General features: G+C 32.8%; 4 protein-coding genes across 4 annotated transcripts; all 4 read right to left on the bottom strand.

Annotated features, from left to right (window-relative positions):
• Nucleotides 1-1,185: 1,185 nt before the first annotated feature.
• Nucleotides 1,186-3,436, bottom strand: LOC107918962 (uncharacterized). The gene is made up of 2 exons (XM_016848522.2): nucleotides 2,219-3,436; nucleotides 1,186-1,658 (listed from the first exon to the last, which is right to left on the bottom strand). The coding sequence occupies exons 1-2, from the start codon at nucleotides 3,323-3,325 to the stop codon at nucleotides 1,263-1,265; spliced, it is 1,503 nt and encodes a 500-aa protein (XP_016704011.1). The 5' UTR covers nucleotides 3,326-3,436; the 3' UTR covers nucleotides 1,186-1,262.
• Nucleotides 3,437-6,175: 2,739 nt separating this feature from the next.
• On the bottom strand, nucleotides 6,176-10,325 carry LOC107920605 (pentatricopeptide repeat-containing protein At5g09450, mitochondrial). Its single transcript, XM_016850399.2, has 3 exons — nucleotides 10,138-10,325; nucleotides 9,708-9,960; nucleotides 6,176-7,320 (listed from the first exon to the last, which is right to left on the bottom strand). Exons 1-3 carry the CDS (start codon nucleotides 10,170-10,172, stop codon nucleotides 6,427-6,429), a joined length of 1,182 nt encoding a protein of 393 aa, XP_016705888.1. The 5' UTR covers nucleotides 10,173-10,325; the 3' UTR covers nucleotides 6,176-6,426.
• Nucleotides 10,326-13,867: 3,542 nt separating this feature from the next.
• LOC107919677 (vegetative cell wall protein gp1) lies at nucleotides 13,868-14,218 on the bottom strand. The gene has a single exon (XM_016849080.2). It carries the CDS (start codon nucleotides 14,216-14,218, stop codon nucleotides 13,868-13,870), a length of 351 nt encoding a protein of 116 aa, XP_016704569.1.
• A 2,923-nt stretch (nucleotides 14,219-17,141) lies between these two features.
• LOC107919540 (RNA-binding protein 12) lies at nucleotides 17,142-17,817 on the bottom strand. Its single transcript, XM_016848984.2, has one exon. It carries the CDS (start codon nucleotides 17,738-17,740, stop codon nucleotides 17,393-17,395), a length of 348 nt encoding a protein of 115 aa, XP_016704473.2. The 5' UTR covers nucleotides 17,741-17,817; the 3' UTR covers nucleotides 17,142-17,392.
• Nucleotides 17,818-19,713: the final 1,896 nt, after the last annotated feature.

Here is a 19,713-nt window from a genome sequence, read left to right as displayed (position 1 = left end):
AGAGAGAGCATAATGTAATCCAGCTCTTAATACAGGAGCCTCCACGGTACTTTTACCTAATCCTACTCATTTTTTTAATTCTATGTCACTTACATAAATTTTTATGAAAAATCTAAATAACCACTTAACAACACATATGAATGAAAATTTAAAAAAAAAATTAATTTGTAATTTTTTTTAATTTACAGAAACCTTTTTAATAAAAGAGAGAAAGTAGAATCCAACTATAACTCCATGGTAATTTTATCAATGTTAGAGCATATTTTAACATTAAGTATAATATAAAGACAGAAATCCATAATTTGATTCAAAAGTTAACAGCCTGACAGATTGTTTTGTTTTTCTAGCAGGGTCCACAAATTTTGGAGGGCCCAATTTATAGTTTGTTTTGTCTGCACGATGATTAAAGGAGATGTTAAAAATCAAAGATTTAATCGCTTGGTATAATTTAATTTTTTATTTTTAAATATTATTGGTAAGTCGAAATTGATAAAACAACTTACTAGCAATGTAATTCGTGGATTAAATGTTAGTTCAATTCGCACAATTTTTGTTATAATAATTTAGAGATTGTGAGTTTAAATTCTAATTTTTCCTTTAATTTAACGGTGGAGAGGGGTTAGAGGTAATAGTATGCTTTGTATAAAGAAAAGAGCAATATAATTCTTTCTTTTTATTATTAATCAAAATAATGTGAAATTTAATCAACCATAATTAATAATAAATTTACATGTTAGTTAAATGATTGTTATAAATTTATACGTACTAATAAATTAAAAAGATTAAATTTCAAAATTCAATATAATAGAGGGACTAGAAAATAATTTTCTCACTCTTTCTTGATTTGATTTCAAACTCGATTTCAATACACAAATCATCTGTCATTCATGTGTGTAAGTCAAACTTACCAATGTTATTGAACCCGCTTAACTTGTAGTTTTTCCTTCGTCAATTGGAGTTTGATAATGAGGTTACTCCGAAAATCCAAAGAATTAAGAGACAAATCTTTAAAAAAAAAAAAAGAAAATAAGATAGGGGTTGTTCAAGGATCCAATTTAGACCTGTTCTTTACCACTCTACCAATAGTTGAAATAACAGTATAGAATAAATTAAAATAAAATACTATTGCATATGAATGGGGATCATTGTTCTTACAAGAACCCCTATAAATGAAAATTAAAAATTGAAAATGAAAGGATTTTTTTTTGGGTATTAATTATGCCCCTCAAAAGACCAGAAAAAACAAAAAACAAAAAACCAGATTAATTGCAATCACAAGTTTTCATAGAAGCTGTCCCATTTTTGGTACCCTCTTCTTCAAATCTCTTTGTTTGAACATCATTTAGAACATTTCTAGCCCACTCCGCAAAATGGGTCTCATTGTAGCCAATTAGGCCATTCTTGTAGAACGACATACACCGGTGATCTTCGTCGGAGTAAGGGCAGCTTTCCCCGTTGGGATCTCGCCATTCGCCTCGGTGCCTCATCCCGGACCAGCTAGCTATCCAATGGTACACATATTGGCCGACGCCGGCAAGCTTTAGCCAGCCTTTGGGGTAAAACTCCATAACGCTGCTGTTTCGGTCCATTAGGAACATGTTGGTCAGTTGGGCACCATGGGGTGATATTAGAATATCTGTTAAACTCATTTGCTTCACCTGCAATTTCATCATCACACATGTAAATTCAGTTACCAAAATTTTTTAATGTAATTAACTTCTAAATTAAATATCAGCTGTTATGATCTGAAAGAGGAGTCACGAATTGTGTATTAGAGTTGATTTTGGGATATAAGTATTGCGGATAAATCTGTGAAATTTAATGTGTTGAATCAAACAATACTTTTAAGTTGCATGGAAGATATTGTCGGAGATTTTAGAATATTGGGACTAATTTGAAATCTTTGTAAACTTTGCTTTGAAATGTTGTTATTTATTGATAAAATAATTTATTCAATTTCAAAAATTGGAATTCACTCAATTTAAAAGTAGCCCACATATCTGTTTTATACGTTAGTGAGTGGGATTAGCATGTCATCAATCTCAACATCCCACTATAGCTTTATTTAAGGGGGGTTTTGGTGTTCACGTGTAACGCACAAATGCTAACAAAATGCTGATTAACCTAAAAGTTGTAGATTTGAATAGTAGACGAAGAAATTAGTGTTGAAAAGTGTAGAAATTTAATTCAAGTCGATTAAAATAAAAATTGCCATTACCTGTTGACAAAAGGTGAGATTATTGGAGTAAGCCACCATTAACCGGCAACCCTTCACCTTTTTGCATTCTTTCTCAAACACCCCAATCACTGCCGTCTCGTTCCTGAAAGACCTTGCTCCACTCCTCATTAGCAAAGTCATCCCAATGTCTGGTCTTTCATCGCTATCGCTTCTATCAAGGCTCACATTACAGTAAACCCTAGCCTTACACCTCATCAGATCATAAACTTCCATCCTTCTCTCCCTCGACATCCCTCCTTCATTGTGCCTCATCACAACAGCCTTTTCGAAGCAAACAGGTTGATCATCATCAACATCATTAAACTCTTCAATGTAAGGAGCTTGGCCAAACGTAGCCTCCATTAACAAGTTCAACCATGTCCCCATCTTGAACCTAAGTTCACCCCAGTGGTAAAGCACCCATCTCGTTGGTTTTTCACAGCTGTTTTTCCTATGCCATGCGACAAAAGGCATGACAGCCGACAGACCATGCCATATGTTGTCGTAGTTGTAATGGTTGTAAGACACGAAAGTGAGGCCCTTCATTAGGGTGGCGTTTGTAAGAAGCGCTTCGGGCCATGCCAAGGCGTAGTAGTTCCATGAACCGTCGTGTGTGTCGCGGCCTTTAAGGCAAAGGAACCGGCCTTTGGACGGTTCTGAAGGGAACTGTTGGTATTGGACCTCACCTTCCTCGCGTGTGTCGTACATGGAACTCATGAACCATGTGTGACCATCAAGGGGCTGGTTCGAGAAACGCAGGTCTTTCAACGGGAGGAACGTGATGGAATCTCGAAGCTTTTGGTTCATGGAATCCGGGTTTTGGGTGCAGTTTACAGGCGAGGCGGCGGCCAAGGTCCGGTTGAGAACCAAGTTTTGCCATTGTTGGAAGAGAGACCAAGAAGCTGAAGGTGAAAGTGAAGGTAAAGGAGATGAGGAAGTGGGAAGAACCGTGTGGAGGGATCGGATCTGTAACAACATTAAAAGGATTACACATGTCGCGAGGATGTAAAGGGATAGCTTGGGAGAGTAACAAGAGAATGGCAACATGATGTTCTTCTCTTGTTTCAAGCTCTTATGTCTATGGAATGCAGGAGAGTAATTGTTCATGGCTATGGGGTAAATATGGGGTTTCTCTCACATAGTTTGATTATTTGAAATGAAATATTGGGAACGTTTCTCTCACTTTGACAAAAATATCAACATTCATAGTTCTCAAAATATATATGCCATATTATAATTGAAATTTATTTTATATATACAAACTTAAAAGAGAAAAAAGGGGAGGAATTGGAAATGAAATGGAAATTCAAAAAGTGGGAAACTATTTTCCACTTATAAAGTAATGTATCTCTTAGCATGTTATCTATTTGACTTATATAAAGTGTAAAAGTAGGTCCAGATTTTAAGGCGCTACTAATTTGCATTTTAAGTTTGCTGGCGATTAAATTATTACAAGAAGGCAGTCAATTATGCTTAATGTTGAAACCCACTTAAGAAAAAAAATACTTATTTTATAGGATTTCATAAACGAATTTAAGAAATTGGTAAATGTTTCTTTTAATATCAAGATACGGTGATACATCGTAGTCCATCGATTTCAAAATTGATAAAATCTCATAATTTATTGTATAAACATCTTTGTAGGTTAGAAAAACAACCAAATTAATCATTTTTGTAACAATTGAAACAACATTAATATTATGAGACTAGAATTTATTAAATAAAGTGACATTAATTTAAAACAATTATAATTTTTTATAGATTAAATATAATGATTCGAATTAAACTACAATAAGTTGAATTAAATATTACGTTGTTTAAGAATGGCATGATATTTTAAAGTAATAATACTACACCATTTAATTAACTCTAACCTCATGAATACTAATTTTAGAAGGATCAAAATGCAATAAAAAAATTTTACCCTCTTTCCATTAAATGTAGAGTGGGCCTATTTTGACCCATAAAGTTGAAAAATGGCTTCACCAAAGGAGGAAAAAAAATTATATAGAAAGCAAAATAAATTCCAGAATTTAAGGCAGAAAGTAAGAGAGGAAAAAGCTAACATTTTATTTAATTTAATGTTCACTTCACGTTCAGTGATTTGTATTTTAAGTTTGGTTGCAAATAAAAATAATAATTAATTAAAAGAAAGCATAGGAAATGCAAGTTTAGTGCTTAATATTGCAACCCCACTTTATATATTGAGGATTATGGAAATTAAGGTAAAGCTCCAATATATTTCTTAAGGTAAACTTTTCATATATTTATAATTTAATTCATATGTTTTTAATTTTAGAAATTTGGTTTATCTGTTTTTCAGAATTTAAAATTTAAGTCATTAAATTTATTTCGTTAAATGCTAGTTTAGTATAACATCAATTTTTTAGTTACATGGCTATTAAGAGAGTATTTGTTTTTATTTCAAAATGTCACACTAACAAATTTAATGAAAAAATTTAACAGTATTAACAATTGGATCTAAATTTCGAAATATGAAAAATAGAAGAACGACATTGTTGAAAATAAAATTTTTGGGTGATTAAATTTCAAATTTTTTAAAAAAATACAGAGACTTAGAGCATGTTTTAATCATTTTTTATTATATTATTGATGGGTTTAGAAGTAGGGGATTCCATTAGACAACTTAATCTTTAATTCTAGGTTTGCGAAAACACGAATGATAAGTGACAACAATCTTATTAAATAAGAAAATTTATTGATTTAATAAAGTAAGTTTAACATTATTAATTTTTTTAAAATATATACACATTCATAAATACTAGTGTTAATTTTTATTTTTATTTTAGCCTACACTATGGGGATTATTATTATGAAGTAGCCAGCTAGGTAGAAGACAATATACTTAAAAAGAAGAGGTAATTGCGTAAAGAAGAATATTAGAAGATTCCAATGTACACTGCATTGAAATATATGGGATATAAAGCATTTCAAACTTCAATGTGAATTCCATTTATCAATGCTTAACTTGATAATCGGGTTTTGCTTACTTGTTCATGGTTGGATTGGATGCCTCGTTCCAATTCATCTGCCACTTGGGTTGGATTTTAATTTTTTTTAAGTGGCTAGTTTTACTATTTAAAAAGTATAAAAATAATAATTGTATAGTAATATTTTTATAATTAAATTTAAATAAATACACATTTATTATTTTTTGAACTTGAATTTTTTCAAGATTACACTTCAGCACCTCTAGTTATGAAATATTTGCCATCTTTGTTGTGATTTTTTTCTTCTTTTTCTTATTGAATCTTCTTTTTCTTCTTTCTGTGGGTTTAGTTTAACTTGACGGTCTCAACTTGTTTGTAGGTCACAAGTAGGGAAAAACCAACAGTTTTCTATATAGCTTTTTGCAAATCATAATCTCCTTTTAGCGTGATTGTTAACACAACTTTTTAAATTTAAAAAAAAAAGAGCTAAATTTTACTATAATTTCAATTAAGATGAAAATAATAATTATAAACCAATTGAGTTTTAGTTCAATTGACATTAGTATCGTTGCCGGTGAGAAGGACGTGAGTTTAAGTACGCTAAAACACATTATCCTCCGAGTTGAAGAGGAATTATAAATAATTCTAAGTACTCATTGTATCAAAAAGAACAGATATTATAAAAATCTATAATAACAACAGTAATAATAAACAAAGTCTCTTGACCCATATTTATCATCTATCTATAGGACCCTGCAATAGACCAGCAAACTGGGGGATTTACATCATTTTAGAATTGTTTCATGTTAAAAATTTTCAAACCACTTCCTATTCTATTTGTGTTAGTATAATTTTGAGTCTAAGCTAGTTCCAGACTTGGATCCATTTGGATTTCAGAAAATTCGGGTTCAAGTTAGATGGGTTAAAATTTTTGAAATCTTTATGATCAAATCAACAAGGCTGCTGCAAGATATGCCCATTACATAAAATATATAAACATATGATCAAATCAAACAGCAGCTCTACGTATTTCTATTCATCCATCAATCATGGAAAACAAAAGCAAATAGTTTAAATTTCAGGAATCAGTAGATCCTACCAACATTCAGAAAAAGGGTAAAAATACCGATTACCAGTACCAACAGTCAGCCATTTCTTGTAACTGCAATTCAATCACCGACACCGAGTAATCGATTTCTTTTCTCTCTCAAGTACAGTTTCCATGGAGGTGTTCCCACATTTAATTGCAACAGGCTCCTACTTGTTTGTGGGACTGCAGTTCCCACTAATCAGAAGCATATGTAAGTCGTTGGCTTTCTCCATCAACCCGGCATCTTCAAATGCACTCAAAATGCTGTTACAGGCAGATATATCGAACTCTGTGGTTGTCAACTGTTTCCACTGATTAAAAACTTCTCCCACTTCCTTCATATGCCCAAGAATCAGATACGATGAAAGAATGCATATGTAGTTTCTGCTTGTCATTTTTTGTTTCGTCATTCTTAGAGATTTCCATATCTGATCAATTTTATCTTTGTTCCCCAAGCCTGCATACAGCATGACAAGAAAGTCGTACGTTATCCATTCTCTTTGTGTGATGCCTTTCTCTATTTCGATAGGAGAGATCGAATCGGCACTTGTAAGACAGCTGGCAGTTACATAAATATTTACAAGGTTGATATATCTCTGCCAATCATCATTGCAACCGGAGTCACATCTCATTTCATTCAGAATCCTTTGAACTTGATCAATGTTTAGAGCTGCAGCACATGAACTTATCCAAAGATTGTAAGTAAAGATATCTGGTTCAACTTTCTGTCTCTTCAGTTCTTCTACAACGGAAGAAACCTTCTCGACCTGCCCAACTGACATGTACAGAGTCATAATCTCGTTGTAGAGAAGGGCAGAGAACGAGAGCTTTGACCCCTTTATCCTCTCATAAAGTTCTTCGGCCTTTTCAGTCAATTTTGCGGCAGCATAAGAGTGGAGAAGAGCAGTGTAAGTTTCACTTGTCTTTGCAGTCAGAGGTAAATCTTCGAAATAGCGTTCAGCAGCATCAATACCAAAAACTTTTGTCATCAAGTCAATACGAATAGCATAGTCAGTGTCTGATAACTTGTATTCTTCATGACTAACCATCCATTCTGATATCTGCAAGCTCGAATGGGTAAGGTAAAGAAAATTGACAATCAATTCTAACCGCGAAATCAAAAGCCACACGAACTATAAGGCACAAACATTTCCACACAGATGCAAGATGAAGCTTTGTTGGTCAAATTATGGTTTTTGGCCTAACACTATACTCAACTTGGAGATTGAAGTATTGTACTTTAATTTGGCATAACCTGACCCTGCCACTATTACTATCATTAATGTTGTCTTGATGCAAATCGCTCTCACCGTTAAAAATAATTTATTAGTCTGCTAAGGTGAAATTATTTTTAAAGAAAAAAAGAGTCCAAGTCATGAGATTGAGCTAGAAAATTCTTTTTATGACAAATTAATGAAAAATAACTATTCTGGTTACCAAAATTTCATCTTTTAAATGATGTAAGAAATTCGATTGTCAGGTTTTTAAATAAAATACATCAGCTGACTTATGAGAAACGGTGTCAATGATTTGGACTAAGGCATACTATTAATAATAGTAAGAGAACAAAATTATTCCAAATTACAGTACACGGATTGGCCATCTCACTAGTGCAGTGGTTAAGGTGTTAGGTGTTGGAACCTACATCCAAGGATTGAGCCCTGAGACACACCCTCTTCAATGTATCCAAATAAAAGTATAGTACAGGGAATAAAACCTGTAATTTGACCAACTTTGTTTCTGATATTAGAAAGGGGAAACGAAAAAGAGACTAACCTAATGTTGCAAGGTGCAACTCACAAAGGACTACTATTATAACAGAAAGAAAAAGGGATTTGGGACTTTCCTACATCCATAACATCGGACTTTTATATCTCACACTCGAAAAAAGAAAATCATTCTTGGTATCGATAAAAATTCTCATCAAAACCAACTTTCACAACATGCCCTCTTATAACTGAAACAAAGAACAGGTGAAATAATAAAGTGACTGTGAGACACTATAATAGTAATCAAATTACACTTACAAAAACCGCAAGCGAGAAGAAAGTTTTCGTATTTCAATGGATCAGAGGAAGTGAATGAACTCTAAAGTGAAAGAGGTAAATAGTGCACTTCTACAAGCAAGCCTTAGTAGAGACTTAAATCTACTACAAAAGACGAGACATGTATGATATATCCGTAGTTAACATTACAAGATCACTGTTGCTATATAGCTAAACATCCAAGTAGGGGTGTAATTGGATTGAATCAAACCGAACTCAAATAATGGTAAGCTCAAGCTCGAGCTTGACTCAAAATTCAACGGTCGATGCTTGGCTTGAGCTCGATCAAACATATATTTCTAAGCTTGAGCTTGGCTCAAGACTTAATAGAACTACTAGAGTTTGAGCTCAACTAAACTCATTTATCAATTTTCATACTCAAGATTGAAATCAAGATCGATTAAGCCAGTTCATATGAGCTTGTACTTAAGCTCTTTCTATATAATAAGGGTAAAAATGTAATTTCATAACGTAAAACATATTAAAATGAAAAGCTTGATTAGGCTCATGAGCTGTTCGGATTGAGCATTAAGGTGCTTGAATTTGGCTTGATTGATAACTCGAGCTACTAAAGCTTGAACTCAACTTGATAATTACTAAATCAAATTCAAGTTTTTTCTAGTCAAACTTGAATAGTTTGATAACAACACTGTCTCATTTACACCCTACATCCAAGCTAATCAAATGGCAAACCCTAATGTGTTGCAAAAATCTTCTGTAGACAAAAGATTAACCTAACATACATACTAAGATATTCTCTATTTGTTGACAAATACACACACACACACACACACACATATTATCTCTTTAATTATTTGTTTAACATTTGCAACAAATCAGACCATTCCCCTAAGCAATGGATTACTATCAGACATGTCAATTGGGCAAGCCAAGTTGATTTTGAATCAAGTCAATTTAAATTGAGTCAATTCAAGTTTTTAAAATTTTTGCGTAATATTGGTTCAGGTAAACCTTGGGTTAAGATCCATTGGATCTTTCAGGTTGGAGGCCAAGGTTTTTAGGCCGGGTTATTGGTTTGAGTCATTTTGAGTTCGGTTCATTCAGGTTCGTGCCAGTTTTGGAATCAGATCCTTTCAGGTTTGGGTTGTAAACTTCTTATGATCAAATTAAGTTGGGTTGAGTTTGATTCCAAGTTGATTGAGTAGGATTCGGGTCAAGTTGACAAGTCTAATTGCTATGAATCCAATTGACCCAATCAAGGTTAATCAAATCTAAGGATTCAAGCATTATTTTTCTGAAGCCGCAAAAGTGATGGAAAGTTTCATCAAGGATTATTAAACTAAGCAAGCATTTCTAGATTCTTTAGGCAAATCAAACCAACCCAACAACACCCAAATCTTAATTTCATTCTAATTGACTTCAATTACTGAGTAAAAATATACCTCGAGAGCATGCTTGAAACGCTGAGATTTTCTAAGGTCTTTAGAAATTTGGCGGAGGTCAGAGAAGGAAACCCGGTTGCCCTCACCCACCCATTTCTCTATAACGGTGGTGGCGCTCCGTTTCGGGAGGCGCAACCGGAAAATGCGGCTTCTCAGATCATCGGTTTCCGAATTATTTATATAATCGTCCGTGTATTCGGTGCTGACGGAGCCCGAAGACAACAGCCTCGACATGCACCGTTGGCTGCTTCTCCTGCACACACACACATATATGTATTTTACAGTTTGGGAAAATTGATGTTTGAGAAATGAAAAGATTTTAACTTAACAACAGCTAATAAGAATTGTATTTGATCCAGTTTAATAAAATTATCTTTTTAAAAAAAACAAATTCTTTGAAATGGAAATTTATGAGAATGAAGATAGTTACCGTCTGAGACTAAGAAAGAGGGAACGCGACGCCATGGAAATTGATAAAGAGCTCTTTTAGCTTAAGCTTCTCTTCCCCACTTGTTCCTTTTAGGAATTCTCCAGGATTACTGCAGGGGTGTTTAGTTAATAAACATGTCCATATGGGTCGGGTCGGATCAGTACGCAGCCTTAAACGGGTCACTGACTAGCTTAGACAGCTGAATTATACCTTTGTGTATATATATACATTATCAATTTCAAAATTGAACAAATTAATTCCTCTACAAAATAATTTCTCTCTCTTAACTTTAACATGAGAATCAGGAAAAACAATCAAAACCAAAATTCTTAAGAAAAACATATTTCAGTTTTTTTTATTGAATCATATTATAAAATTTTTCAAAAAGAATTTTATGGTCAACTCAAAATTTAGACTTTCTTTTTTGGTGATTTTTATTCCAGACTAATTTAGTATCACTTCTAAAAAGCACTTTTAGTATAAAAAGCACTTTTAACATAAAAAAAATATTGCTAAATAAGATGCTTTTAAGCTCAAAAGTGCTTTTGAGAAGCAATATTAAACTAAGCTTTTATTTATTTTTCATTCATGATTAAATTTATCCAAAAAATCGAAAAACCAAAAAAGAAGAGAAAACTCCATTCCAGCTTATTACACACTTTTTCAAGATCCAACTTAATGACCATAGCACAATTTTTCCCTTTCATCTTTTTGAGCAAGTGCATAATCTTTTAGACAATAGTGACATTATTCGAGGAGTGCCTTCCAGGAACAAAACTACCCTGAAATGGAGAAATTATCCTATATAAAAGGGGCCTTAGTTTCATAACCATGACTTATGTGATAATCTTGTAGATCGTATTACCTAGAGTAATCAGGCGGAATTGTGAAAAAGAGGTTGCCTCTTTGGATTTGGGAATAAGAGCGACCAATGTCTCATTAAAGGTAGTGGGAACAACGACATTTAGGAAAGTCATAGAAATCTTAGAAACCGTCGAGATGATTTTCTACTTCACTTCAGACCAAAGGTGTTGATAGAAAATGGGTGTAGTTTGGACTTGGGGCTTTAAAAGGTTTGAGGAACCAAGTTGCTTTTTCTATATCCACAAAGGAGATTTCAAATAAAAGAAATTGAATATTTGAGTTTGGAAAACGAGGCAAGTTAAGATCGATGGTTGGCGTTTTATCAGCAGCAAAAGAAGAAAACAATACACATAATAAGGAAGCAAGATGCAAGAAATATTTTCCTAATTGCTCACAAACGTGCAACAAGCAATGAAATGAATAAATTGTAATAAAATCATGGGGCTTTTTGATGTTAATGGAAAGTGGATAACTAAAAGAAGAGATATAGAGAACTTAGTGCAAGATCATTTCATCAAGCTTTTCACTACTTCCAAGGAATCATCTACACTCGTTTCCTTATGTGTCGATATTGAAAATTGGCCAACTATGCTCTGTGATAATTTTTTTGTTGAAGAGCATGCAGCTTGTAAACATGCTGCAGCACGTATGCTTGTTGTAACAACAAAGTTTCAATGATTTTCATATTAATACGAAGGGAATTTTGGTCTGCACAATGAAAATTAATACGAAAACGTCAGCTAACCCAGGTTAAGGATGACGACCAACCCTAATTCTATAAATAGGCTCATTAGAAACTTGTTTAGAGACAGTTTTCATATTATAAGTTTTTCCCTATAATTTAGTTTTTAGTTTTTCTTTTCTTTTAGGCTTTAGATTTCTTTTCCAATTATTTTCATTTGTGTTCTTCGGAGGACTTGATTTGTAAATACGATCAAACGTTTAAGGATCTCTGCACTTCATTAATAAAATACAATTAGGATTCTCTAAACTTTATTATTGATTTGTTTTTTATGCAAATATTTATTATCAAGTTTATTATGTTTATGTATTCTGTGAGGAACTAATCCTCATATGTGGGATTAGCAAATGGAAGTGTGATTGACTAATTGTTATGTAAGATTTTCTTAGTGGATCAACTGTTTAGGAGAGGAATAACTTAACCCATAGGCTTGACGACCCTAGGAAGCCATTTAGGTGGGAATTAACCCAAAATTGGTATGGTCTATTCGTAAACACCTTAGCCCCGAACCGGTCTGGACTTGAGGTCGAGAGATAACTAGTTCTAGCCGACTCGTTAGTTTAGTGGAATATTGAGAGATCTTGCTAAGGTAATGACTAGTTGATTGAATAGAAACCTGAAATAGGAATTTGTTATGATCATCGAAACGAGCTAATCACCCATGTCTACATTTGATTAAGTTTAGAAATTAGTTCTCCGAAGTCCTTTTTATTTATGCAGTTTTTATTTCTTTATGTATAAAACCCCCAAAATCCTTCATTTATGTTTTATTGTAATATAATTTATTTAAACTACTAATTACTTCTATTTACATTTAAGTTAACTTTAATCTAGTACTCGTCTCCTTTAGGTACGATCGATCCTCAGAGTACTTACTTATTTTGTTGTAAAATTATATTATAATCTGATCCATATACTTGTGGATACCGCCTCAATTTCATATATTTAGTTGCAGTATTTACACTCTAAATATTAGTACGTCCGGAAGCGGTCAGCAATGTAACTAACAATGTCAAAACTTAACCTAAATTTTGAAATCTAAAAAAAAAAATTAAAGTAAAAGTATAAAGACTAAATTTTTATTTTACGATGAATATAAAGAATATAAGGAAAAAGGGTAGGACAAATAATTTTTATTAATGAGAACCATAAATAATGTAATAACGTAATGGATGGTTGCATAAAATAATTTCTTAATCTTCTGGAGATCCCCTGATTATGGTTTTTTTATGCTTGAATTATCTTTGTGTGTAAGTGCTCTGCTTGGGACCTTTCAAATCTCCTTTTGTAAATTGTTGTTATCGATAAAAGAAATTTTGATTGGCAATTGTTTTTAGGAAAAAAAACACTCTCACCATGAACACTCATCTAGACTCTAGAGTAGACCTGTCCATGGGTCGGGCGGCCCGGCCAAACCCGACGGCCCGCCTAAAATATGGGAGGGTTCGAGCAAAACTATAGACCCGAAATATGAGTTTGGGCAAAAAATAAGGCCCGTTTAAAAAATGGGCCGGGCCTCGGGCACTACTTTTTTGGCCCGGGCCGGCCCGAATATAATAAATATATATTTTTTTTTTATTTTTTAATTTTAAAGTACTTTTAAAATAATTTTTTTATTTTTTTATTTTAAAATAATTTTTTTATGTTTATTTTAAAAATGGGCTGGGCCAGGCCGGGCTCGGGCTTATGATATTTTTCTCGGGCCGGACCTGAGTAAAATTTCAGGCCCATATTTTGAGCCGGACCCGGGCCTAGGAGGCGGGCCAAAAAATTTTCCAAACCCGGCCCGGCCCATGGACAGGTCTAGCCTAGAGACAGCAAAGATTTTTTTTTCTTTTTTACTCGCCTCCAATTTGATTTTTATATAATGGATTTTATTTAATCTTTTAACAATAGATACAATAATTAATTACTTCATAGAAAGAACATATATATATATAATCCCATAATAAGCAATAAAATATCGAAGTAGAACAAATAATGGGATCGGGGAACTCCCATTTATACAAACAAATAAATGTGGTGGAAAAAGGAAAAAAGCAATCCTCAAAATCAACAGACAAGGACGACCAAAAACATATTAAACCAAATCCATTATGCAGCAGATAAAAAACAAAGGGGTATTCAAGGAGTAGAAGGAGAAGGAGAAGGTGGTGGAGAGAGGAAAGGAATAAAGGGAATAGCAGTTGGGATTGAGGGCATGCTTGGCAGAGGTGGCAGTGTGGCCCTTGGTACACTTGGCAATGAGGGCAAAGCAGGCATGGTAGGAAGTGGTGGAAGCGCCCCAGGCCTTGGCATTGTTGGTATGGTTGGCTGTGGGGTATTAAGGATAAATGGAAATGGTGGGAGTGTTGCTGTAGGCAAAGTTGGCATTGGAGGCAGCTGCTGAAGGTGACGAGCAGCTTGGCCAACGTTAATGCTTGGCAACGACAAAGCCATCAAGAATGCTAAAGCAATGCAATTGAAATAACCCATTTTTGTTGAGAGATTTTGAAACAAATTACGTAGATGAAACAAAGTTCTTTATTTGAATAGTTATGAGCGAGGAAAACAAAACATGATATTGGGGTTTATAAATGCATTGGAGTAGTTGGTAATATTTGATCATATATGGATGGAAAAGAGAAAACTTGGTCAATGTCGAAGGTTTTGGTAGCTCATCTTCTCATGGGACATTGGAGTTTAAAATTGGTGAAATGCAGTAGATGTGGTTGGCATACAAGCTACCTCATGTAATCAAGTCAGCCTCTTAATTAAATTAATAATATATGTCAAATAGTACACTTCAACAAGTCTCTAACAAGTCTCCAAGTTAGTTAAGTTTCCGGTACTAATATTTTAAATATTGATGGTGTAAATTAACCACATAATACTTGTCAATTGAGATAATTTGCATCAATCCGGATCAGGTCAATTCGGTTAACCTCATGTAATCTGCCTTGCTTCTCTATGGTTTTTATGAGTTGTACTTTCAATTTCACTATCAAACACTAATGGTTTCGATGAATTTTTTTAGTCATAAACTAAAGCAAATAAAATAAAAATTAGAAAGTAAAAATTAAACTAAAAACAAAATTATAAAAATAAAATAAAAATGGCTAAATTAATAAAAATAAAGTGTTCTTAATATTTTTGTCCTCGGCAAAGGTCCAAAAACTTGATGGTCACTAAACTAACTATAAATACGACAAAGGCAAAGGCACCTATCGAACAATAGTATATCTATGGTAAGTAGAGAATATCGTATCCACGAGGACTAAAAGTATTGGTAATTATCATTTTTCTATTATGTAGCCCACAATTTGGAGTGATGTGTTTTAATCTTAATTTACTAAACTAATTTAACTATGAACGCAACAGAGAATGAATCAAGGAAATAATCGAATATTAACCAATGAGATAGACAATACCCAAGAAAGAATCCACCTAGACTTCACCTATTATTATCAATCTGAATTAAACGATTTATTCACTTGTGTTTTGATCCATAGAAATCCCTAAATTATGTTAATATCTCTTTTGAGAGTAAAAACAACTGACTCTAGGTTGATTAATTGAAATATCTTTCTAATTAAAACCCCTATTGTCGCATTAACTCGATCTATGGATTCCCTTATTAGATTTGACTCTAATCCGGTAGATTTATGTCGTCCTATTTTTAGGATTGCATGCAACTCCGCTCAATTATACTAGATCTACTTTTAAACAGACTTTTGCTCCATTGAATTAAGGACATTAAACATGAATTAATATCCAAAAAGTATTAATACAAGAAATAATCATACATAATTGAGAACAGGATTCAAGTATTTATCGCGTAAAAATAGACATTAAATAAAAGGATTCATCATCCTCCCTAGGTATCTAGGGAATTAGTTCATAATCCTGAATGGAAACATCTCAAAGTCAGAATAACCGCAAGACATAAAAAAACTCGATAAAACTTCAAAAGAAATTAAAAGGAGATCTTCAATCTTGATGGAGATTTGCTTCCGAGTTGATTTCGATGGTATTCTTCCAGTGTTTTCTTCTATCTTCTTGATCAACCCCTTATGTCTTCTTCTAATTGGTATTTATAGACTTTAGAATTCTCAAAAAGCCTAAAAATTGTGTTTTTCTGTGTATTTCGGAAGCAGGGTGCGAAATCGACACGGGCTGGTACATGGGCGTGTGTCTAGCCCGTGTGGGACACACGGATGAGTGCCCTGCCCGTGTGGAAATGCCCAGGCCATGTGGCTCCTGAAAACAACTCTGTTTGTCTGGTTTTGGCTTATTTTTCGCTTCTTTCACTCCCAAATGCTCTCCTAAGTATAGAAACATGAATTTAAAGGATTAGGAGCATCAAATTCACTAATTTACATAATTAATCATCTATAAACGCATTAAGAATGAGATTAAAATATGTTACTTATATAACTTATCACTTGTTTGATTCAAATCATTTCAAATTTGATTCATTTTCAATCGTTAAATAATAATATTTTCACTTGTTTAACCACATAATACTTGTCAATTGAGACAATTTGCATCAATCCGGATCAGGTCAATTCGGTTAAAAGATTTTTTTAGATCGTTTTAAGTTTGAATCAATGTTGTGTTAGAGTTTTTTTATTTTAGGTAATTCGAATTTTGCAATCAAAATTTTCATGTAAGATCATTTCAAATTATTTGTTTGATTCAAATCATTTTAAATTTAAGTAATTTTGAAGCGTTAAATAATAATGTTGGGTAAAAATTAAGAGGTCTGCCTCAAGTTGAACTTGCCATTAGCATTAGGCAGTCTACAAGCAAGCAAGAAATAGGAAATTAGAACTACCAAAAAGCTTGCTTCTTGGGAGAGTTTTTGTCTTAAAGTACTCAACACTAAATTGTTATAATAATTTCTATTTACTCGCCTAATTTAATTTTTGTATAATGCTTTGTGTTATATAATCATTTTTAATAGCCTATATTCGAAATTTAATTTTTTATTTTTTTAAAAATTTATTTATTTTTACCTTTTATATTTTAAAATCCAAATTCAATCGCTAACCCTATTAATACTCTTTTATAATAAACTTGAATTTAATAGAAAAAGTTTAATAGTGTTAGGAAGACAACTTGTATTTTTTAAAAAAAATAGAAAGATTAATTTTTAAAAAAAATAAAATTCTAAAGGTATCGAAAAATAGAAAAACTAGAATCATATTTTAATGTTTTGAAGTTTTGTATTTGATTCTTACATAAGGCGTCAATTTCAGGGTTGAAACCTTTGAATGTTGATTTGGTTGAGGATTAAGAAATGTATTTTATCTCAACTCTTCCTTGTTTAAAATACATATATTGGGTGTTAATATAGGCAGAAGATATAATATAAACTAGGAAATACATTGAAAAAATAAATTAAAATAGATTAATCTGAGGAACATTGCAAGAGCTAATCAAGCAGATTTCATGAATATACTCCCATAACAAGCAAATAACAAATCAAAGTACAATAGATTATGGAAAATGGGAAACTCCCATTTCTACAAACAAATACTATCTGTGTTGAAGAACAAACAATACTTCAAATCAAAAGACGAAGACGACTAAAAACACCTTAATCAAAATCCAGTATATATGTAGCCACATTTTATCTGTCAATGGACAGGGGAAGAAATGGGTATTTCAAGGAGTAGAAGAAGGAGAAGGTGGTGGAGAGAGGAATGGAATTGAGGGAATTGCAGTTGGGATTGTTGGGATTGAAGGCATGCTTGGCAGAGGAGGCAGTGTGGCCGTTGGTATAGCAGGAAAAGTAGGCAAAGCAGGCATGGTAGGAAGTGGTGGAAGCGCCCCAGGCCTTGGCATTGTTGGCTGCGGGAGATTAGGGATAGATGGCAATGGTGGGAGTGTGGTTGTAGGCAATGTTGGCATTGGTGGCATCTGCTGAAGGTGACGAGCTGCTAGGCCAACATCAATGCTTGAAAACGACAAAGCCATCAAGCATGCTAAAGCAATGCAATTGAAATAACCCATTTTGTGGAGAGATTTTGAAACTAATTAAGCAAATGAAACAAAGTGTTTTATCTGAATAGTTATGAGTGAGGAAGAGAAGCATGGTGTTGGGGTTTATATAGGCATTGGAGCAGTTGTTAATATTTGATCATTATACATGGTTGAAAAGGAGGAAACTTGGTCAATATTAAAGGTTTTGGTAGGTCATCTTCTCATGCATACTGGAGTTTAAAACAGGTGAAATGCAGTTGTGGTTGGCAGGGAAGCTAATCAAGTAATGAATTCACCTATTAGCTTCGAACTTCACATGCATGCGTTATTAAATATTACGACAATTGAGGTAAAATAATATTTTTATTTAAATTATTAAATATAACTAAAATATAAAAACTTATCAATTCAAATATTATAATAAAATTTTTTTAAATAATAATTAAAATATTTTTAACATATTCAGCATAATATAATTTTACTTTTATGTCCAAAGTAATATTATTCAAAATAATAATTAATTAACATAATTAACCCTAATGTTAAGTAAATGATAATTAAAATGTTTAAAATTCTATTCAAATAATAATTCTATTTTACACTAATTAATAATGGTAAATTATAATTATAATTTTGAGAACCTTTTTCTTTTCCCTATATTTTAGACTTAGAGTTCTATTTAAGTAATAACTTTACTTTAAAATTAGCACAATTAAATATATTTAAATGTGTACTAATCTTTTGTCTCGCTTCATTGATGCTACCAAAACAGAAGCTTGCCTATCTGTATTGCTATCCGAACCAAACTTATTGTCAAGTTTGTCTTTACTCAACAAATGACCCTTCACATCCTTGAACGAGAGTTTGCCTCTGCCACAAATCAGGGTCTCCCTGAAAGACTTGTATGAAGAGGGTAAAGAGCATAGTAATATCATAGCCTAATTTTCACCGTCAACCTTAACCTCAACAATCTTTAAATCATTCAAAAGAGTAATAAGTTGACTAATGTGATCTCTAATAAGCTCACATTTGTTCATGCGAAACGCAAATAGATGTTATTTCAACACTAAATGGTTAGGCAGTGACTTAGTCGCATAAAAAGTTTCTAACATTTTCTACAAAGCGGATGAGACTTTCTCCATCAATACCTCTTGCAATACCCTATTCGCGAGACACAACTGGATTGCAGATATGGCCTTTTCATCAAGCTCTTCTCATTGTTTGATCTAAATTCTTAGGCTTTTTCCCGGTAGTGACCTTTTTCAGGCTGGTCTAAACTAGAATTGCCATCATCCGAACTTGCCACAGATTAAAATTTGTGAAACCATCAAACTTTTCAATGTCAAACCTTATTGCTGCCATCTTTGAACAGGCTGATCTACGAGAATTGAATTAGCTCTGATACCACTTGTTAGGGATCAACCCGATTAAGCAACAAATAAGTAAAATTTGAGAAAAGATTGAGAAATTGAATACACTAATTTGACGTGAAAAAACCCCTCCAAAGAGGATTAAAAACCACAAGCAAAGATACTTTTACTATAATAGCAAAAGAACGAAGAGTACAAAAGATGGAGATAAAAACTAAACCCCGAAACTCGAAAACAAAGAACCCTCAAAACGTAAACACAAAATTCTCCAAAAGTGTTATGAGTTTTAATCTTTAATGGGTAATTTTTTCAAGGTTGTAAAAGAGTCTATTTATAGGCTAAATTCGTAAGTCAAATAATAATAAAATAATCTAGACTAATCGGAGTTCGATTGAAACAAATAAACAGAGTTTAACTGGAAATTATCTCTCAAATTTGACTGAAATATGAGTTATACTCAACATAAATAAACTTTGATTCAATATGTGATGTCATACATGAACTTTTATTTTGTGCGATTTTATATATTAAAATTTGATTTGATTCAATTTTCTAAAATCATTAACAACATTATCGAGTTATCATTATTTTACACTGGATATTACATATACAAATAACTATATTAATCCAATA

Source organism: Gossypium hirsutum, chromosome D13, assembly GCF_007990345.1.
Source record: "Gossypium hirsutum isolate 1008001.06 chromosome D13, Gossypium_hirsutum_v2.1, whole genome shotgun sequence".
Classification (NCBI taxonomy): domain Eukaryota; kingdom Viridiplantae; phylum Streptophyta; class Magnoliopsida; order Malvales; family Malvaceae; genus Gossypium; species Gossypium hirsutum.
Note: the sequence above shows the minus strand (reverse complement) of the source record. Positions and strands in the feature narration are given on the sequence as shown.